At 42.8% G+C, this 18,395-nt stretch overlaps 1 protein-coding gene across 1 annotated transcript in view; it reads left to right on the top strand.

The window, feature by feature from the left end:
- The window catches only part of LOC102496134 (runt-related transcription factor 1), a gene marked incomplete at its 3' end in the record, with an annotated part of 291,565 nt that overhangs the window by 174,270 nt on the left and 98,900 nt on the right, over window positions 1–18,395 (top strand). Inside the window, exons 4-5 of the mRNA XM_027773948.1 lie at window positions 3,338–3,591; window positions 10,299–10,455. Of these exons, the coding sequence (XP_027629749.1) occupies window positions 3,338–3,591; window positions 10,299–10,455 (411 nt within the window). The remainder of the gene's footprint in view (window positions 1–3,337; window positions 3,592–10,298; window positions 10,456–18,395) is intronic.

Below are 18,395 nucleotides of genomic sequence, written 5' to 3'. Positions count from 1 at the left end.
CTGAGGCGGGACGCGGAGGCTCAAGTGGGCTCCGCCGCCGTTTTCCAACGTTTCTCCCAAACTTCAGTTCTTAAAACAGCTACCCTAAGGCAGCGAGCTGGGCCGGCGCAGCCCGGCGCCGTCGGGGTGTCCCAGGCGCACAGCGCGGCCGCCCGAGGCGTGGAGCGAGTTCCGCTGCTGCCCCCTCTCAAGGCCTGGGGCGAAGGAAGTGGCCTGGGCGGCGAGGAAAGGCTCCAACACTGTGACCGCCTCGGCCGCCCCCTCCTTCGGGCCCAGCGGCAGCGCCGGAGGACAGTCTCGGCGCAGTAGCGGCCCCTAGCACCCCAGCCCGGCGCCCGCGGGGAGAGGTGGCAGGAAGGGTCCCGCAGGGGGAAGTGAAGTCGAGGGACTCCGTGGGGAAGGGGAAGGCGCCCGTGGCGGGGAACTAGGAGCCCCGCTGTGGGGAGGGGTGAGGATCCCCGGGGAGTGGGTGAGAAGTTCCCTAGGGGATGAAGGGCCCCTCAGGGGAGCGGTGGAGGAAGGCGGAGTCTCGGTGAGGCGGGGGAGGTCCGCCAGGGAGGGGGCAGGAGGGGCCAGGCTCGCCGGCCCGGGGGCGGCGACCTGTAAGCTCCGCGAAAATGCCCGCGGCGCCGCAGGGACAGGCGCAGGGGGAGTTCCCGCCTTCGCGTAGAGTCAGAGTGGGTTCAGTGCCTGGGGCCACTCGTCCGGGGGCAGGCAGAGGAGCCAGGGCCATTTCCGGGGAGCTGTAGACTAGGTGCAGGGCTGGATCGACCCGGGAGGCTCCGGCTTGGGCGGGCAGCGCCTGGGCCCCGGGGCAAGACTTCTGCGCTGCCTTTGCGGGAGCCGACGCTGGGGGACTGGGAGCAAGCTGAGCGGATGCTATCAACTTTCTTTAAAGGAGCTGATTCTTTGGGGGTCTTAACAGGAAACTCCTCTACTCGCTAAGCACATTCAGCCAGAACGGGGCGCGCTGCGTTATAAAGCCGCAGCCCCGACGCGGCGCAAAATACCAGTTAAAGCAAACAAACCAAGAGAAAAAGCTTAAAACACAAAACCAAATTGTGGAGCGCCTGTTCTCATTTAAATGAGCCACCCTCCAATGGAGCTGCCAACAGACCCGAGAGCGCGCGCAAAGCCTCTCTCAAGCCAGGCCCTAAGCCCCCTGCTGCCGAATCCCAACCCTGCCCAGGAAGCTGAGGCTTAGTGTGGGTGGTCGCGCAGGGCCAGAGTCGCCCGAGTCCCGGGAGTCTCTCGGCGGCTGCTGAGTCTCCAGGGCTCGCAGGGTCTCCGGGCTGGGGCCTTTCCTGGCAGGGCGCGTGAGTCGAGTCGTCCCCAGGAAGGCTGGGCCTCTCTCCTCCTCCGTCCCCCCGGCCGTAGCCTCCTGTGGCGCCGCTGCGCGCTGCTGCCCTAAGGCGGGCAACTGCGCTACCGAGAGCCTCGCGTTGATGCAGGGCCGGGGTCTGCACTGGGAGGGGCCTGGGGCAAGCCTGAGAGCTCGTGCGTGTGTGTTCGTGGTTCCGTGTAGGTGCGGGTGCGCGGCCAGCGCGGAGGTGGCTGCGGAGGCCTCCGACTCCCTGCCGGGGCTGCATACAGTAGCGCGCGGGGGCGGCGGGGGGGGGCGGCGGCAAGCCACAGATTTCGAGCCGCGCCCTGGCTGATACCGGAAAGGCCTGTGATTGGCCCGACCGCCCTATGCAAACGAGCTGAGGGAATGGAATTCCTCGGGCCGGGCTTACAGTAAAAGCACGTTCATTTCCAGGCACTCTCATTCATAGAGCCAGCGGGCGCGGGTGGGACGGGCGCCCCGCGGCCGGACACAGCCAGGGCACCACGCTGCCCAGCCCTGCGCCGGCAGGCAGCTCTTCCCCAGGCTGGTGGGGACGCCAGAAGAAAGTCAACCTTTGCTGCGTCTCCTTGACCTGCGTTGGACCTTTCGTTTTAAATTTATTATTTCTTAATTTTCAATTAACTGGCTTTTTAGCTGGATGTTTCAACTTCTTTCCTGGTTGTGAACTTTCCCCTGATTGTTTCCTTTGACAACTGCGGGAGAAAGTGTGCTGTGGTTCGAGGCGAGCCGTGAAGTTGAGTGTGCGTGGTAGTGTGTACGTGCGTGTGTAACCCGACCTACCCGGTCTGTTTCCTTCTGCGCTGCGGAGTCGCCTCTTAAGGCCCGCTCCACCTGCTGCGGTTATGTGGTGTTAGTGGGTACTTGTGCGTCGGAGCAGCTAACCGCCAGGCACTGGGGCGACGTTGGAGGAAGATCGTCTCGCTACTGCCCAAATCGAGGCTGACCGCCGACCCGATGTAGACAGTGGCTGGCTTCCGAAGAGTGCGTGTCTGCGTGTGTGTGACTCCGCTGCTGCCAAACTCCCACCAAACCGCAGGATCAGCCACAGACTTAACCAACATCCCCAAACCCAAGTTCTCAGAAGTGGAGAGTTGTACTCTGTCATGGACTTTGACTTTTTTTTTTTTTTTAAAGATTAGCTAGAGGTGTTTGAAAGGCCGAATTTCTGAACATTTTGCCAGAATTTACTGAGAGAACACAAATACTTCTAGCCCAGTCCTGCTCTAACCACTGAAGCTGAATTTCAAGGCTACTTTAAAAAAAAAAAGCTGCAGCGAACATTAATGGATTTCTTTTGTGTTTAAATTCTCTACAGATTGTATTGTAAATATTTTATGAAGTAGAGCCTATGTATATATTTATATATACGTGCACATACATTAGTGGCACGACCTTTGGAAGTCTCAGCTCTTGCTTTAGAGGACTGAAGACAGTTTTGCACGATAAAAGTGGAACTGTGTATGGAAGACACTCCTCCTGTATTTTGTGTTGTGTTGGGACTTTAGACAAAAGTCACCTGCAAAACACTGCCGGACAATTAACCACTGGAGCTCCTTAATCATGTATTTGCTGGTCGTTTTGCTCGTCGCATAAATATTTTAGGAAGTGTATGGAAATTTTGCCTCCGAGAACTTTGGTAACAGCTGAAAGACTGAACTTAAACTCTCAAAGCCAGACTCAGAAGAAGATAGACTCTTTGCCATTTGACTTTGGATTCTGGGCGCACACTTTTTAATGTACTAAGCGGTCAGTTGCTAGGAGCCCTACCTGAGTCTGAGGCCAATCGGCATAACTAGAACACCCCCCCTTCTTGGACTGTTAGTTACTTGGTCCCCCTCCCGCAAGCCCCCCACGGTAATAAAGCCCCTGAACTTGTATGTTGGTCTCCCAGGAGCTTCTTACTGAAGATCTGCTCCCCTGTCGCCGACTGGTAGGAGCTGTTTGCAGGATCCTAACTCAATCGGCTTGTTGTGATGCGTATCCCCGTAGATGCCAGCACGAGCCGCCGCTTCACGCCGCCTTCCACCGCGCTGAGCCCGGGCAAGATGAGCGAGGCGCTACCGCTGGGCGCTCCGGACGCCGGCGCCGCCCTGGCCGGCAAGCTGAGGAGCGGCGACCGCAGCATGGTGGAGGTGCTGGCCGACCACCCCGGCGAGCTGGTGCGCACCGACAGCCCCAACTTCCTCTGCTCCGTGCTGCCCACGCACTGGCGTTGCAACAAGACCCTGCCCATCGCTTTCAAGGTACTTGGCTTGGAGAGGGTGCTGGAGGCGGAGGAGGCCGGTCGGGAGCCTGGCGCCCGAGGAGGGCAGCGACTAGGCAGGCGGGGCGGGTGTTTCTCCCCGCTGTCCCTGGTCTATCTGGGTGCGCTTGGGATGCCAGGGATGCCACATTGCCCTGGCGACCTTAGGGAGAGACCCCAGCCTCAGCCCAGCAGGGAGGCCTCCAGGGAAGGCTAAAAAGTCAGGATTCTCCCAAAGAAATGGACTGAGGGGCAATGGGGACCTCACTGACTGGGGCCTTACCTTTGATACAATGTCGGTGAAGTTATAACCCGAGGGGGGTTTATAACTCCATACCGTTGCCCCCAGTCTGGATTATCACCCAGTTTTGTCTCCCTGAAATGAAGCCATCAGGAAATAAGACAGATAGTTGTATACCTTCGGATCAGAGACAAGGGAAGCTGTCAGGGATCTCCCTCCCTCGCCATCCTTCTTTAACCGTGCTGTAGGAATTTGCATGTCCAAAGTCCACCGGCGGGCGTTGTCAAGTTTGCGAAAGTTTTCTGAACAGTTTTTTGAGCTTCTGGCCTACTCCTGACAGAGGCTACAGGTAGAGAATCCTATTTCTTCCCCTGGAACCCTTCTGAACGTTATCGCCGGCTCCCCTAGATTAAGCCCAGGGCAGAGAAAGGTGACCAGGGCTGTCTTCTGAGAGCCCCGAGGTCCAATCCGTCCGTTTTCCTGTTAGTGGAGAGAGGACAACGTGGACCAGCAACATCTGCCCAGCAGCTCAAGAGGTCTCGGTTCATTTTTCATCCTCGATCTTTCCGTAGCTTTTAGCTGCCTTTAAAAACCTTGGCCTTTAACAGGGATATATAAACAACCTCGGGCGTTTTTAAACAACCACCCTACTACTCTGGCAATAAGCAATAGGACTTTCATTTCTGCGGTGGAGATTCTGTTCTTCTGGTTTTGGTGGGTTTAAGAAAGGTACAGCTTTTTAGGACTTTAGAACAGTCATTTCCTGTCCATTTAAAGGGCTAATGAAAGCAGGTGATTGATGTAAAGATTGGGTCCTTATTTTTTTAACCCGAGGGGGGTTTATAACTCCATACCGTTGCCCCCAGTCTGGATTATCACCCAGTTTTGTCTCCCTGAAATGAAGCCATCAGGAAATAAGACAGATAGTTGTATACCTTCGGATCAGAGACAAGGGAAGCTGTCAGGGATCTCCCTCCCTCGCCATCCTTCTTTAACCGTGCTGTAGGAATTTGCATGTCCAAAGTCCACCGGCGGGCGTTGTCAAGTTTGCGAAAGTTTTCTGAACAGTTTTTTGAGCTTCTGGCCTACTCCTGACAGAGGCTACAGGTAGAGAATCCTATTTCTTCCCCTGGAACCCTTCTGAACGTTATCGCCGGCTCCCCTAGATTAAGCCCAGGGCAGAGAAAGGTGACCAGGGCTGTCTTCTGAGAGCCCCGAGGTCCAATCCGTCCGTTTTCCTGTTAGTGGAGAGAGGACAACGTGGACCAGCAACATCTGCCCAGCAGCTCAAGAGGTCTCGGTTCATTTTTCATCCTCGATCTTTCCGTAGCTTTTAGCTGCCTTTAAAAACCTTGGCCTTTAACAGGGATATATAAACAACCTCGGGCGTTTTTAAACAACCACCCTACTACTCTGGCAATAAGCAATAGGACTTTCATTTCTGCGGTGGAGATTCTGTTCTTCTGGTTTTGGTGGGTTTAAGAAAGGTACAGCTTTTTAGGACTTTAGAACAGTCATTTCCTGTCCATTTAAAGGGCTAATGAAAGGTGATTGAAGCTGTAAAGATTGGGTCCTTATTTTTTTAAAAAAAAAAATCTAGTTAAATAAGCCTCTATACAAAAGTTTAGACTTTGGCCGGATCTTGACCTAGTTACAATGAATATTGAGTTATTTAAAAATCACTGTTGGAATATTTTATTTTTAAGCAATGTAACATTTTCTAAATTTAGATGGTGATTTATGAAGCAGAACAAAATTTGCAATTGGTTATGTCTATACAATTGCCTCGTTTTCCACTGCCTTTTCTGAAAGCAGCGTTTGGTGGTGGGTTTGTTTTGTTTGTTTTTGTGAGAAGGGGACAGAAATGAGGATAAGGGGAACAGCCGCTTGACTCTAGTCCTTCCCATCCTCTATTTATTTAGATTTGGGTTCAATCACATTTCCATTTTAAATCATTCTAATCCCTTTACATGAACAGACTCTGCAGGTGAATGCACTTGCTCACCCTCCCTGAGGCTAGATGACAGGGTTGGGACCCTGGGTCACTTTCAGATAGGAGCAGAGAGGAGACAGGCTGATCACCAAGCAAAGGTGTCCCTGACACTAACAGTACTCTAAGGGACTTGATGCTTCCTTTGGAGGAAGATCAGGGTCTTCTGCACTCTCTCATCTGCCAGGGAACCCACATTCAAATATATCAAAACATCAGATAACTAATAAGGACTCTTTAGGAGTTGGAGGGTTATAAATTCTATAGCTACCACATAAATAAAGGTATTTCTTTTTCTTCTAAAGGAATGAAAAATCATACTAATTGCTTTTATGAGCCATCAGAGAATTCCTTTGAGCAGGAATCATAATAACCTTGGAGGCTTCCTTTTAAAAATGACTTTTGACAATTCACTTTAAAACAAAATCTTTGTTTTACCAAGTAATAGTCTGTAGGCTACTAAGACCAATGTGTAAATCTCTTGACAGAAGTGCGAGGTCTCTTGAGTGGGTCTCTTGAGACCATTTGGGGGTAGCCAAAAAATCAGATTACTTGATTAATACTTGTCACCACTCAGTCCTCATAAGAGAAACCTCTTCCTCAAAGAGACCTCCTCACTACAGAACTAAAGGAGCAGAGAATTTCCAGTGAGAGCAAGCGGAAAGGTTAGGGATGGAAGCAGGCTGAACTTCAAAACCTTCCTTCATGCCAGGTCGATTTTCTCTGTGTCTTGGCTTCATTCAGTACTTACCCATCTACCCAGCCACCTCCCAAGCAGTTTCTATAGAATGATTATTTCAAAATTTAGATTCTAGATAAGCCTCAGGTAATCTCTTCAGAAAGTTGATCAGTAAAGAATTATTACATTCTCTATCATAAAGAGGAGAAAATGTGAAATGATAAAGTGATGATATTGATGAAAAGAACATTTAAGTACTTCTCTTGGAGTCTTCTGAAACTATATGCATAAAATCCTTTGCTTTGATCTTTAGAACTAAAGGGAGATTTCTAATTGTGAATTCTCTTTAAACTAGAGTAAAATCATCCTAATTGCTTATCCTGAACCCCAATCTGTCCTCCTCGCACCCCTTTCCTCCCATGGAACAACTTTATTTTAGCGTAGGAAAGATAGATATTACTGATAAAAGGTAAATTTGCTGTGTTTCCCAGTACTCACAGAAGCAGTCTAAAAAGCTGTTTGGATGACTTGAGATATATTTTTATAATGCTATAATAATATAGTTTGTTTAGGCTGTGGTACACTAGAGTCCAAAGACATAAACATGCCTTCAGTAGGGAAGTTCAGAGGCCATGGGTACTGTTAGTAATATGCTTTCTATAAAAAAGAAATAGAAGTAAGTAGCATTTCTATGGACAAGATCACATTCCCTAGCTATGCATTAAATGCCATCTCTGCTGAATTCTGTGTTCCACTCCACAGCTTTCTTTGAAACAATGAAAGATTAAGGGATTGAAAGTAAATGAATTGTAACTGCAATTTCAACCTAATTAGAATTGGTTTAAAAAGCCAATTTGAACTGTGAACAGACTAGCCAAGAACAGTATTGGGAGGTCCATGGCGTACATAGGAGAGTTGATATTTTGCCCAACTTCCTGATACTTTAAAAACAGAGAAGTAAAACAAAATATGCGATATCTTTGGCCAACAAGTCCCTTCTTGTCTGTTTGGTCTGTGTTAAAATGTAAATGTTTGTGTTCCCTTACCTATTGTTTATAGCTTTTCATTCCAATTGCTTCTTTTTTTCTATTTAAAGTTAGATTTTTTTTCATTAACTTCAGTGACAAAATCTGTATTAAATCAGCAGACCTGTTAGTTTTAAACTTTAAAAAATTTAGCCAAGTTTAAATATGCTTAATAATTGGGTGGTATACATTATTAATGACATTTTCATAGATTTAATTTGGTCTCCTTTCTACCCCTCGCCAAAAAAAAAAGAAAAAACTCTCAGAGATCAATAAAAGGGCAAGTAACTGATATGTGAGTGTCTAAATATCTTTGATTTACACTACATTAAAAAGAACAAAGAAAAACAAAGAGTGAGAGCTAATTCCTCTTTTTTTTTTTAAATTCTTAAATCCAATATCAACAACCTTTTCTTATTTAGTTACCGTGATAATTTTATTCTGTATTTGTTTCTACTTGGGAAAAGTCTTACAAGTTTGCCAAATCACTAATGGGAACAGTACTGGAGAGATGAGAGAGGCTCAGACATGGAGCCTAGGAACAGCATGGCAGTAGGAGGAAGGTAATTTAAAATACATTGTGGAAGTTATAAAACAAGACTTATTTATTTTAACCTCTTTACAGATTCAGTCCCAACAATGAGTTATTCAGTTTGAAAACCATGGAGCTGATCCAGTCCCTGTATACTCGCTGAATGTTAAATTAAAATAGAGAAGCCTGGGTCACCACTGGGAGATGGGGATGAGGAAGTCAAAGGAAGGCATTTCAACACTGTTAGCTAATTTTATAGAAGGAAGTGAAAATGGTGAAAAAAATGGGAAAATTTTTAAGAGACTAAAAAGAGCAGAGTAAAACACATGTGGAAATAGAAAGGAAGGTAACAATAATCGAATAACTGATGAGAGAGATTTATTTCAATGATGTCTTTTGAAACAAAAGGTAATTGTCATATTACTGCTCTTAATTAAATGGCAACAAACACACTTATCATGGGAACTGAATACCTAATTAGAGGGTACTTGGAGAATAAATAGCAGCATTTCAAAATCTCCTTTATAGAAAACATGTCTAACTATTGGAATGAAAGGATTAAAAAGAGAGATAAGAGGCCTAGACCTTGTCTGACGGTGCCAGTTGGATAAAATAGACTGTGGAAAAAACCTACCTATTACTATGAGAGTAGGTTGGTCTGATGTAATTTTGGGGTCAAATGTTCATTTCTCCTTCTGAGTGAGTTGGTTCATTTTCTTTGTCGTCCTCCTTAGAACCCAAGAGCTAACGTAGGCGTAATGAATAAAAACAATAGATAGTCATCTGGAAGACACAGGACAGGCCCATGACTAAGCAGACAATGGAGGAGAATTTTGAGAAAGATGACTTTGAGTCTATCATCCAAGTAAGCCTATGGCAACCTTAATTACATACAGTAAAGGACTGAAAATATAGGTACTGCAAAAAATTATACGGCAATTATTAGGTACAAATTGAGGGCAGAAAACAGGGGAAGAAATAATAACAGCAAATTAAGAAACGCTTTATTAATACCAACCCAAAAACAACAACCAAAATATGATTATATAATTGGAATGAGTAATATAAATTTCACTACTGACTCAGAAAGTACCATAGAGAATCCTAGAAATGGTAGGAACAAATACAACTGGAAGCATTTTGATTTGCAAGTCTGTGACCACTTTGAAAAAGAGAAACAATGGAAACAGAGCCAACAATATATGTCCAGACCCCTCCAAAAATAGTCTCTAAAAGAGTCAAATGATGGACAAGAAATGAGTACTATTGCATGAAGCATCTTCAGGCCTTATTATGTCAAAGCATTTTACCTGGAAGTTACTATTTTTTTATTAGTTGAATCTCAGAAATATTTATGTACTGATTTTCTTTAATAGCTGTGATAAGAAATCCATACCTATTCGATTACATAAAAAAATTTCTTATCCAGATCACTCATCTATCAGGACATAATTAATACGTCTTTGGAACTCACAGATACAAAATGCAACCTAGTTCCATCCCTGAATTGAGGAGAGTATAGAACAGTGACTGCCCCTTTTCTCTGAGCTCTATTGATTTTGTAATTAGTCGTAAATAAAGCATACATTTCTGATATATTTTTTCCTTCAATGCTAGAATTAACTGCTAGTGAAACTCGGAATAACAGAAGTGAATAGGAGAGATCACAGATCAATTGCAAAGTGACAGTTTAAGTCATTCAAGAATCATCAGCAAAGATAGAATTTCATTTTAACAGAAATAAACTGAAGCATCTAACAGTAAAGTCTGGGCCCTGTGAGTGTCAGCAGATGTCTGAGCAAGTAAAAGGTAGGTTAGGTTGTATATTCAGAAACACAAGACATTCTATTTCTCAAATAAGGAAGTTAAGAAGAGATGGTTGTATGAGATGGCATGGCCCTTCCTAGCCCTTGCTATTGTTAATCTTGCCCCAACTGTGCTGTCTGACCTTATGCAGCTTTATTAGATGGATTTAGTAATTTTTTTATTTGAAAGTTAATATTTAGCTATGCATAGTGTCATTTAAAAAATTAAAAACAAATCTTTACATTAATAAGTTTGAAACAAATCTTCCCATTAATAAGTTTGCTGCTGTTTTGCCTAAGTTGTGATTGTAATTCCTCTGTAAACTAAAAGGTGTCATTTTATGTGCATGTAATTTTGGAACAATTATGGCACAAATGACATAGCAATGTGTTACAGTACTCCTGATATCTGCATTTGATCCTGACTGCTGTGTAGGTGGTGGCTCTGGGGGACGTACCGGATGGCACCCTGGTCACCGTGATGGCCGGCAATGATGAAAACTACTCGGCTGAGCTGAGAAATGCCACTGCGGCCATGAAGAACCAAGTCGCACGATTCAATGACCTCAGGTTTGTCGGTCGGAGTGGAAGAGGTATGTATCTGTCAAACAGAACTTGAAACAAAATATTTATTTATAATTATTTTGGCAACAAACCCAAATTTCAGAATTTCTAACAATTGCTGTGATGCCATAATATTTATGGCAACAAACCCAAATTTCAGAACTTATAGCAATTTCCGTGATGGAATCCCTCAAAACATGATTTTCCTTGTTATTGCTGCTATGTCAGACTTTAAAAAAAAAGTATATTGAAACGTTTAATGTTTTTAACAGAATCTACCTGTATTATTGCTTTATGTTGCTGAATTGGTTTAAAATTGATTTAGAACCTGAAAACATGAACTGTAGAATTTAAAGAAACTCCTTCAATTTTTACTAAAACATAAACATATAAAACTTACCATGTTAGAAACAATGGGGGCATAATGTGGGTCTTCTCTTGATAATATTCAAATATCTATTTAATGGAAGCCTTTAATTTACGATCCATGTGCTCTAAGTGATGGATGATAGAATTTCAAATGATCATCTCTTATTATTTTAAGGAATGACTAATGTATGATATGGGAATACAATGTCAAGCATGATGATCTTTTTGTGGTAAAATACGGAGAAATAATGTCAAAATCATCTGGTTAATTTGACCTTCTTTTGAATGTTTCATTATTATTTAGGGGGCAGGTTGGGCCTGGTTAATACTTTATGTACTAAAAATATTAGAGGTGGGATTGTCCAAATGGATTGTTGCATTAGTTCTATTTGTATAGTTTTATTTTTCTTTGCCTTTAGCCCACTATCAAAGTAGAACAGAACAGAAGAGGAATCTAGGTTCATTTAAATCTCCTCTGGTTTCCAGTCATTTTAAAATATTGTGTTTTTTCTGCATTGTAAGAACCTAAGTTGTATTTTATAGACACTCACAAGTACTGAAAGTTTAATTAAAGGAGGTTGAATAGTTTGTTCTGAAAGTCTTATTTTTATGATATGGTATTAAATTCATGAATAAGCTATTTCAAGTATAATTTAAAAAACTTTTGATAAATACCTAAATAACAGTAATAACTCTTGTATTAAAAAATAATAGAAGGACCAACCAAAAGATATTTAAAATGTAAGAATAATAAATGCATTCAAGACTATAAAAAAAGTCTGCATTCTCAGGGAATTTGATTAGTCAAAGAGGGGAAGAGTAATGGTGTTTTGATGTTTTTGGCTTTTTTTTCTGTCATCCGAGCTATTTGGAGCATTTTCATAATAGAATTATAGCTGGAAAAAATGTAAAAACTTACAATGTGATTGAAAATATATGTTCATTGTACTGTGTTAATAATAGGGTAATGCAAAGAAAATTATATCCACTTATTGAAAGCATGAGTGATGCTGTAAGATATAAAAGCATAAGTCATTAAATAGGTTCACTTGTTATATTAAAAGTCCCCACCTTTCAGTAAATGGAACTTGCATTATGATTCAGAGATGTGTGTTTAGAAAACCTCTTGAAGGCGTTGGATGAGTAGCTGGCAGAGTGGGTGAGAAGCCAATAAAAAACAAAGGCCACACAACCCGGTCCATGCTCACCCGCCAAGCTGACGATCTTAATTCAGTTTTGTGGATTTGTGCTATTAAGAATTGATGGCTGAGTATCATTTGGTTGCTTTTCCCAAGGAAGTATTTTTATCATAATATGCATCTATGTGGTTCTGTACATAGATTTTGGTTATAAAAGTTTTGAAGAATATTTAATGGTCCCTGCCAATGACATTTTCCCATGTGAAGTTCAGTAGTGGCTTTCTGGCAATGCACAGAAAGTCGGTGACAATAAAAACTGAGATTTTGAAAGTAGCATGATTTCTTTTCTGGCATGGAGAGTTGATACCTCATCCCTCATTGGCCATTCCTGTTTTTGAGTGGGTGACTAATAGGTGCTTGTGTTTACTTGGGTAACAGTGAACTGTTTCCCCAAGGTGTGGATTGTTTGCGTTTGGCTGCCTGATATATGCCAGTATGCCCTTGAGTTTGCATAAACCCCAAAAAGCGAAATAGTTGCAACCAAAGCTTTTTATATTCTGAAATGAGAAAATAAATTGAAATGCCATAAGTGGACATTATTTGTTTTAAACAGATTTTCCTGCCTAAGAGTAATAATCAGCAATAAAAAAAAAATACAGGAACCATAATTGAATATTTGGTACAATTATGGTTATCATATATATTGTGGTTCTTGAGTGATACATACACACACATAAATTTTTTCTTTTGGTCAGTGCTACAAGACAAAAATCAGCTGTCAAGAGGCCCTGTCTGACTCCGTCTTATAATTCCACTCCATAGACATAAACTACAATTTGATTTTGCTCTTTCAGTGTAAATGTCAACATCAAAGGCTGTCAGATTCTTTTCTCTCCTTCCTTCCTTCCTTCTTTCCTTCCTTCCTTCCTTCCTTCCTTCCTTCTTTCTTTCCTTTGTTCCCTCCTTCTGTCCTCTTCTCTATCTTTCACTCTTTCTTTCTCTTCCCATTAGGAAGAGAGAAGCCAAGTCTCACTAATTTTGATTATAGTCTTAACCTTCCTCACTGAATCTCGTCCTTTAAAAGTTCATTATGCTTAATGAAGTGATCTTAAGACTATCTACTGCTTCATTTTCTGTTTTCAAAAATATACCCTTGGCATCAATATACCACACAGCAGCCCAGAAGGTCCTAGCTACTAGCTCATCCACAGGTTTCAAGGCTAATTTTGAATTCTGTCAAAAGCCCCTGCTCTGATGGATTCTTAGAGGGACCTGGTGCTCTGTGCAGAAAGAAAGTTAGAAAGGAAGCTCCGTTTTCTTTTACCAGTTGCAGTCCATGTGGATCAAAACCTTGCAGAAATTGCCAGGGGTTGAACACGAAGGGTTTTTTCCTGTTCTACGAAACTGATCTGTCTGGATGCTGGCGGATGTCCAGAAGCACAGTTCCTAACCCCGGGTTCAGCCTGCAACTGGGAAAACCTGCCTGTCCGGCTTTTATGGCCTTGCAGACTACATGGGTCCCTAAATATATTAGCGAAGGCCTCAGCAGCTGAACGGTCTTCCTTCTCTTTCATGCCCACTGAGTTTTCCCTGGCAGTTTAAATCTTGTTCTAGATATATCTCCCTCTTGGAATGTTTCTCTCTTTGATTCAGAATCTCCATGTAAACCCAGCATTTCTTTACAATAGAAAAGATAGCAGCTCCCAGGAGATAAGAGAGAGCCCTGAGAAGTCGGACTGAAATGAAGAGGCTGTGTGAGCACACAGGTGGTTGTTCGGCACAACTCACACTTTAACCACGTTGTCTGGGGATACCCCTCACTTCCAGAACATCCAAGTTCAGGATCAAAAGAAATTCTTTTTGGTGAGATTAATTAGTTCAACATTTTACATCAGTTTACATCTGCAGTTGATGTGGATGCTACCGATATTTTCAGAGGTGTAAGGAAATACATCGTGGCTTCGCCTGAGAGACATTACGAAATTTCAGCAGTGAAATCTGTGAGAGCTTCATCCATGTCAGAGTACTTAACTGGTTGGAAAAGGATTGATCAATCCATGAGCATGGCTTTAATTTTTCCATTTAGAACCAAAGAAGAAACCTACCAGACCAAGCCCTTAACAATGTCATAAACAGGGGAAGAGACTCCATTGCACATTTCCTTCTGATTTTTCTTTTTCCGTTTTTTTTTTGTTTTTTTTTTAAAGTTTTTTGCCATTAGACTTGTTCATTTTCTGGAGAGACAGACAGTAAGAGGGACAGTGAGAAATCACCTCCCAGGGGGATGCAGACCCTTCTCCTCCATTTTCTTCTTGGGATTCTGGGCATGTACACACGTGCCCGGCATGAGTTTCAAGCTGTCAGGTCCAGGACTCGGACCACTGTCAGTCATGTGGGAGTCCAGCTCCTCAAACAGCATACCACCTGCGGGCCCCCCTTCTAATTTTTCTAAAGATATGATTTGAATGTTTTAGAAGCATCATAGATAATTTTGAGAATCCTTTGTAAAGGAAAGGGGAAAATGCACATGTGCATTTAAACACAAAAATCTGTGGACAATTTCAGTTTCCAGGTCCACTGAAGCTCCTATGTGAACCTTCTAGGGATTCATGGGTCCCAGACATCTGCACATTTGGAATTTCGCATTAACCATAAAGGGCCAGCCTGGCACCTGCTGCTCACAGTAGATAACTTGGGAAATTAGCATGTAAATGAACAAATGAGGTAGACTTTTTCTTGCACCCCATGCTGTTTTGGTAATCCCTGATTTCAGTGTAGCCATGACCTGATTATTTAATTAGGAAACCGCTAGCCTAGGCCTTTGCACCGTCATCAGGGTACATGCACATGCTCGCTTGTCAATGGAAAGGGCCCTGTTTGGTCTTGGAAAAGACAACCTCATCTCTAGCACTTTCATCACCTCCTGGCTACTGAGCCCCAGCCCTTGAGGCCAAACGTTCTGGGTTCCGTCAGGCCCGGGTTTCATTTCCTGGTGGAATTTGTGTTTATGTTGACCTCCCTGGTAACTTTAATCTTGACCCCTCTCAAAATAGTACCCTTTCCCAATGCTTTTATAAAATGAAATTCCTTCATTATGTTCTTGCTATGAATGTCTTCCCAGACATAATATTTATCCTGTCACAATCTGGGTTAGTGCATATTTGTGTAACATTGGCTACTTAAGGCATTTTCATTTTCTACATTGTTTGGGAAACGGTTTGGGGAGGTTGCCTTTCAGGAGAGTGGAAGACTGTGGTTGAGATGATGAGAAGGTCCTTTTAGTAAAGGATAAACTGTACTGGTATTCTAAATGAAAAGAGATGTGTCCTTATGTAGCAGCTGTTGCTGAGAGATGATCTGAATAACTCACAATATTATTAGAGGATCCATGTCAATCTCCATTCAATCACAAATTCACATAACAGGGTGGAGAAATCTGACAACCCCACAGTTGTTTTATGAATAATATTTAACAATATAAGCTGACAGGCAGATCTTCTGGAGAGAATATGAGAAAAAGACATGAATTATACTAAAACAAACTCTCCCATTTTTCCCCTCCCCTTTTAAAAATCTTTCCTTATTGGTCTGCATTTTAAATTAATATAAATATTGAAATTTTTTTATATTTCAGTGTGAGAAAATATGAGGGAGTCTTTGGGGTCAGCAGGTAGAGTGGTGGTTGAGATACTGAAAGCCCACATGGCTGATCATGGTCAAATCCTAGACCTGGCAGCTTGAAAATCACGCCAAGCCCATGTGTGTACATGCCCAAAATCACAGAAGGAAAATGGAAATGAAGGGATTGCAGAGGGACCATCCCCTCTGGGGAGTAATTTCTCACTTTCCCTCTCACTGTTTCTCTCTGGCAAGCACATGTGCCTTATGGCCAAAATCTTAAAAAAAAAAAAAAAAAAAAGAAGAAAGAAGGAAAGAAAGAGGAGGAAGGAAGGAAAAATGAAAAGAAAATATGAAAGGGAGGGTCTTCCAAAAGTTCATGGAAAAAACATGCTATAAAAACATTAGTCATAGATTTCAAAATTCATTGTACCAAAATAAACTCATTTTTTAATTCTATTTTTCACAAACTTAAATATATATATATATGTATATATATGTATATATGTACATTATATATACATATATATACACACATATATATTCATTTCTTCCACAAGCAAGAGAGACACCATCCCAATAGGGTTCCAATGTCGAGACCCATCCCCACCTTCAGCCAGCATGCACATGTCCAGAGTACTCAGGGAGGTGTTCAGATACAATCCTGGAATCCTCCCATGGGGGTCAGCCTTGCAGAGCATGCCTTTTGCTGCTGTGCCGTCATCCACCTGGCCACAAACTTTTAAAATTCCCTTCGTATAGATTTTTAAAAGGCCTAGCTTCTGACACACCAGGCTTCAGATATTTCTCTGGATGGCAGGTCACAAGCTTGTGTTTGTGAGTTCATGTAGAATTCATCTCTCAAGATCAGGTTTCCATTCTGTTTTACATTTGCCAGTACAGGGTAGCAACACTTTCTTAAACCAAGTTGCTCCTGTCCCTGATGAAAGCCTGCGGTGGCCTCACGATGGCAGAGACCAAAGAAAAAGGCTTTTTTGAAAACTCCTTGTGCCTGGAACAAGGAGTTTCACAATGTATTCCTTCATGGGTTGCTTACTGATTTTATGAAGTGGCAGGCCTTGCTGATGGTGTCAGACAGCTTTTTTACATTGTGGCTATTTGTATGAGCAGCATTTTATAGTTGATGAGCAGAAGCTGTACCTGTCTCCACCCACCCTCTACCCTTTCCTTGCCAGGAGGCTTGGATTTGGTGGAAGGAGTTCTTTTGGTCAGGACAGAAGACTATCAATCAGAAAAAGCCTCTGAGAGAAATAATGGTTGAGTGATTTTTAGAGCTTCCTGTTTCAGCAGCATTATAGACATAAACAGTGATTCAGCCAAGGGCTGCAACAGTGCTCTGCTTCTAATAAATCAGTTTTGTATTTTCTTTTTGTGCTGGTTGGCGAGGGGCAAGACAGGGTGGAGAAGACTGGTTATGGAAGAACATAGTCTGCATTTCTGGGTTTTTTTACAAATTATTTTTGAAGGAAAATGACTTGTTGAAAAGGAGAGATGGTATACTGTCTGGTGATTGATTTCCTTCTGTTAAGAATTATGAAACAATTTCACATCAGTAAGGATATGTTTATGAATAACTGTGTACTATCAATATGGAGAGAGTGTGAGGTTTTGAAGGATTTGTTGGAATCTTGGCCAGTATGTGTGTGGGGGTGCATGGGGGGGGGGAGGTTTACGTGTGTGTGCACATATGTGTATTTGTACTTCTATTTCTCAGACAAAATTGTTTTTGAAGATGAAATCCATACTAATAACATCTCCCCCAATGAAGCAATTAGCAGAAATTAATAAGTGAGCAGTACAGATTTAATGAGCTGTCTATGAGTCCTTTCAAATGTGCCAGTTTAGTTGGCTCCCTGGCATGATGTGGGGGATGAATTGAAGCTCTTCAGAGCTCATCTTTGCAAATGTGCATTGGTGGACTTCATGAGATGTCTGCCCTCCCTCATTGGTCCTGATATGGGACCTGAGTTCAACAGAAATATATTTTGGTTTGAGTCAAGAACAGATGTATTTATTCATTTATTTATTTAAATAATTACTTTTTAAATTTTATTTATTTATTTATTTATTCTTAATATGAGCAGAGAGAGATAGAGAGAGGGAAACAGAAAGCAAGCCACCAGGTCCAGGACTCGAACCATGGTCAGCCAGGGGAGTATCCAGCACCTTAGTCACCACGCCACCTGCTGGTCCCAAGAACAGATTTATTGACAGTGTTCATTTCACACGCACTGATGTGCAATTCCAGCATTTTTTCCAGCCACTTTTAGCCTACATTAGGTAGCATATCCCATTCAGGAACTCCATTTGATGTCCTTGAACTTTCTCCAACATTGGTGTCAGGGAGTCAAGAACCCATAAACCATAAAATAATTCCAACAACCTCCTTAGAGAGGCTTATGGCCATTCTGCTCCAAGATTCAAAATGTGTTTTCTCTGATTTTCTCAGTGAGGAATCATTCACTTAGGAGCCACTTAAACTATGTTTTTTCAAAGAGGATGTAAGTAAATTTCCTGTTTATTTCTCAACTCAGATGAATCCCTGCTTTTACCTTGAGATTTAAGACCATCATTAAAAATGTCTGGGTAGCACAAACTGTAGAACTATACCATCTTCTCCCAATCACTTGACCCCAGGAAGCACCAATCTAGTTAAAGGAAGGACTACACCCCAGAGGTGGCATTTGTCCCTAATTGAATCTCCTTCTGCAAACAAAGGTAATGGCAGGAATATGGGTGGTTTGCACACAGCTGTCATCTGTGTACTTATCAGATATCTACAGACAAGGCAAGGAGAGATGGGCCTACTTGGAGGGGGAGAT

This window comes from Tupaia chinensis, unplaced genomic scaffold (assembly GCF_000334495.1).
Source record: "Tupaia chinensis unplaced genomic scaffold, TupChi_1.0 Scaffold000392_1, whole genome shotgun sequence".
Classification (NCBI taxonomy): domain Eukaryota; kingdom Metazoa; phylum Chordata; class Mammalia; order Scandentia; family Tupaiidae; genus Tupaia; species Tupaia belangeri.
The sequence above is the reverse complement of the archived record's forward strand: the minus strand, read 5'-3'. Positions and strand labels throughout refer to the sequence as shown.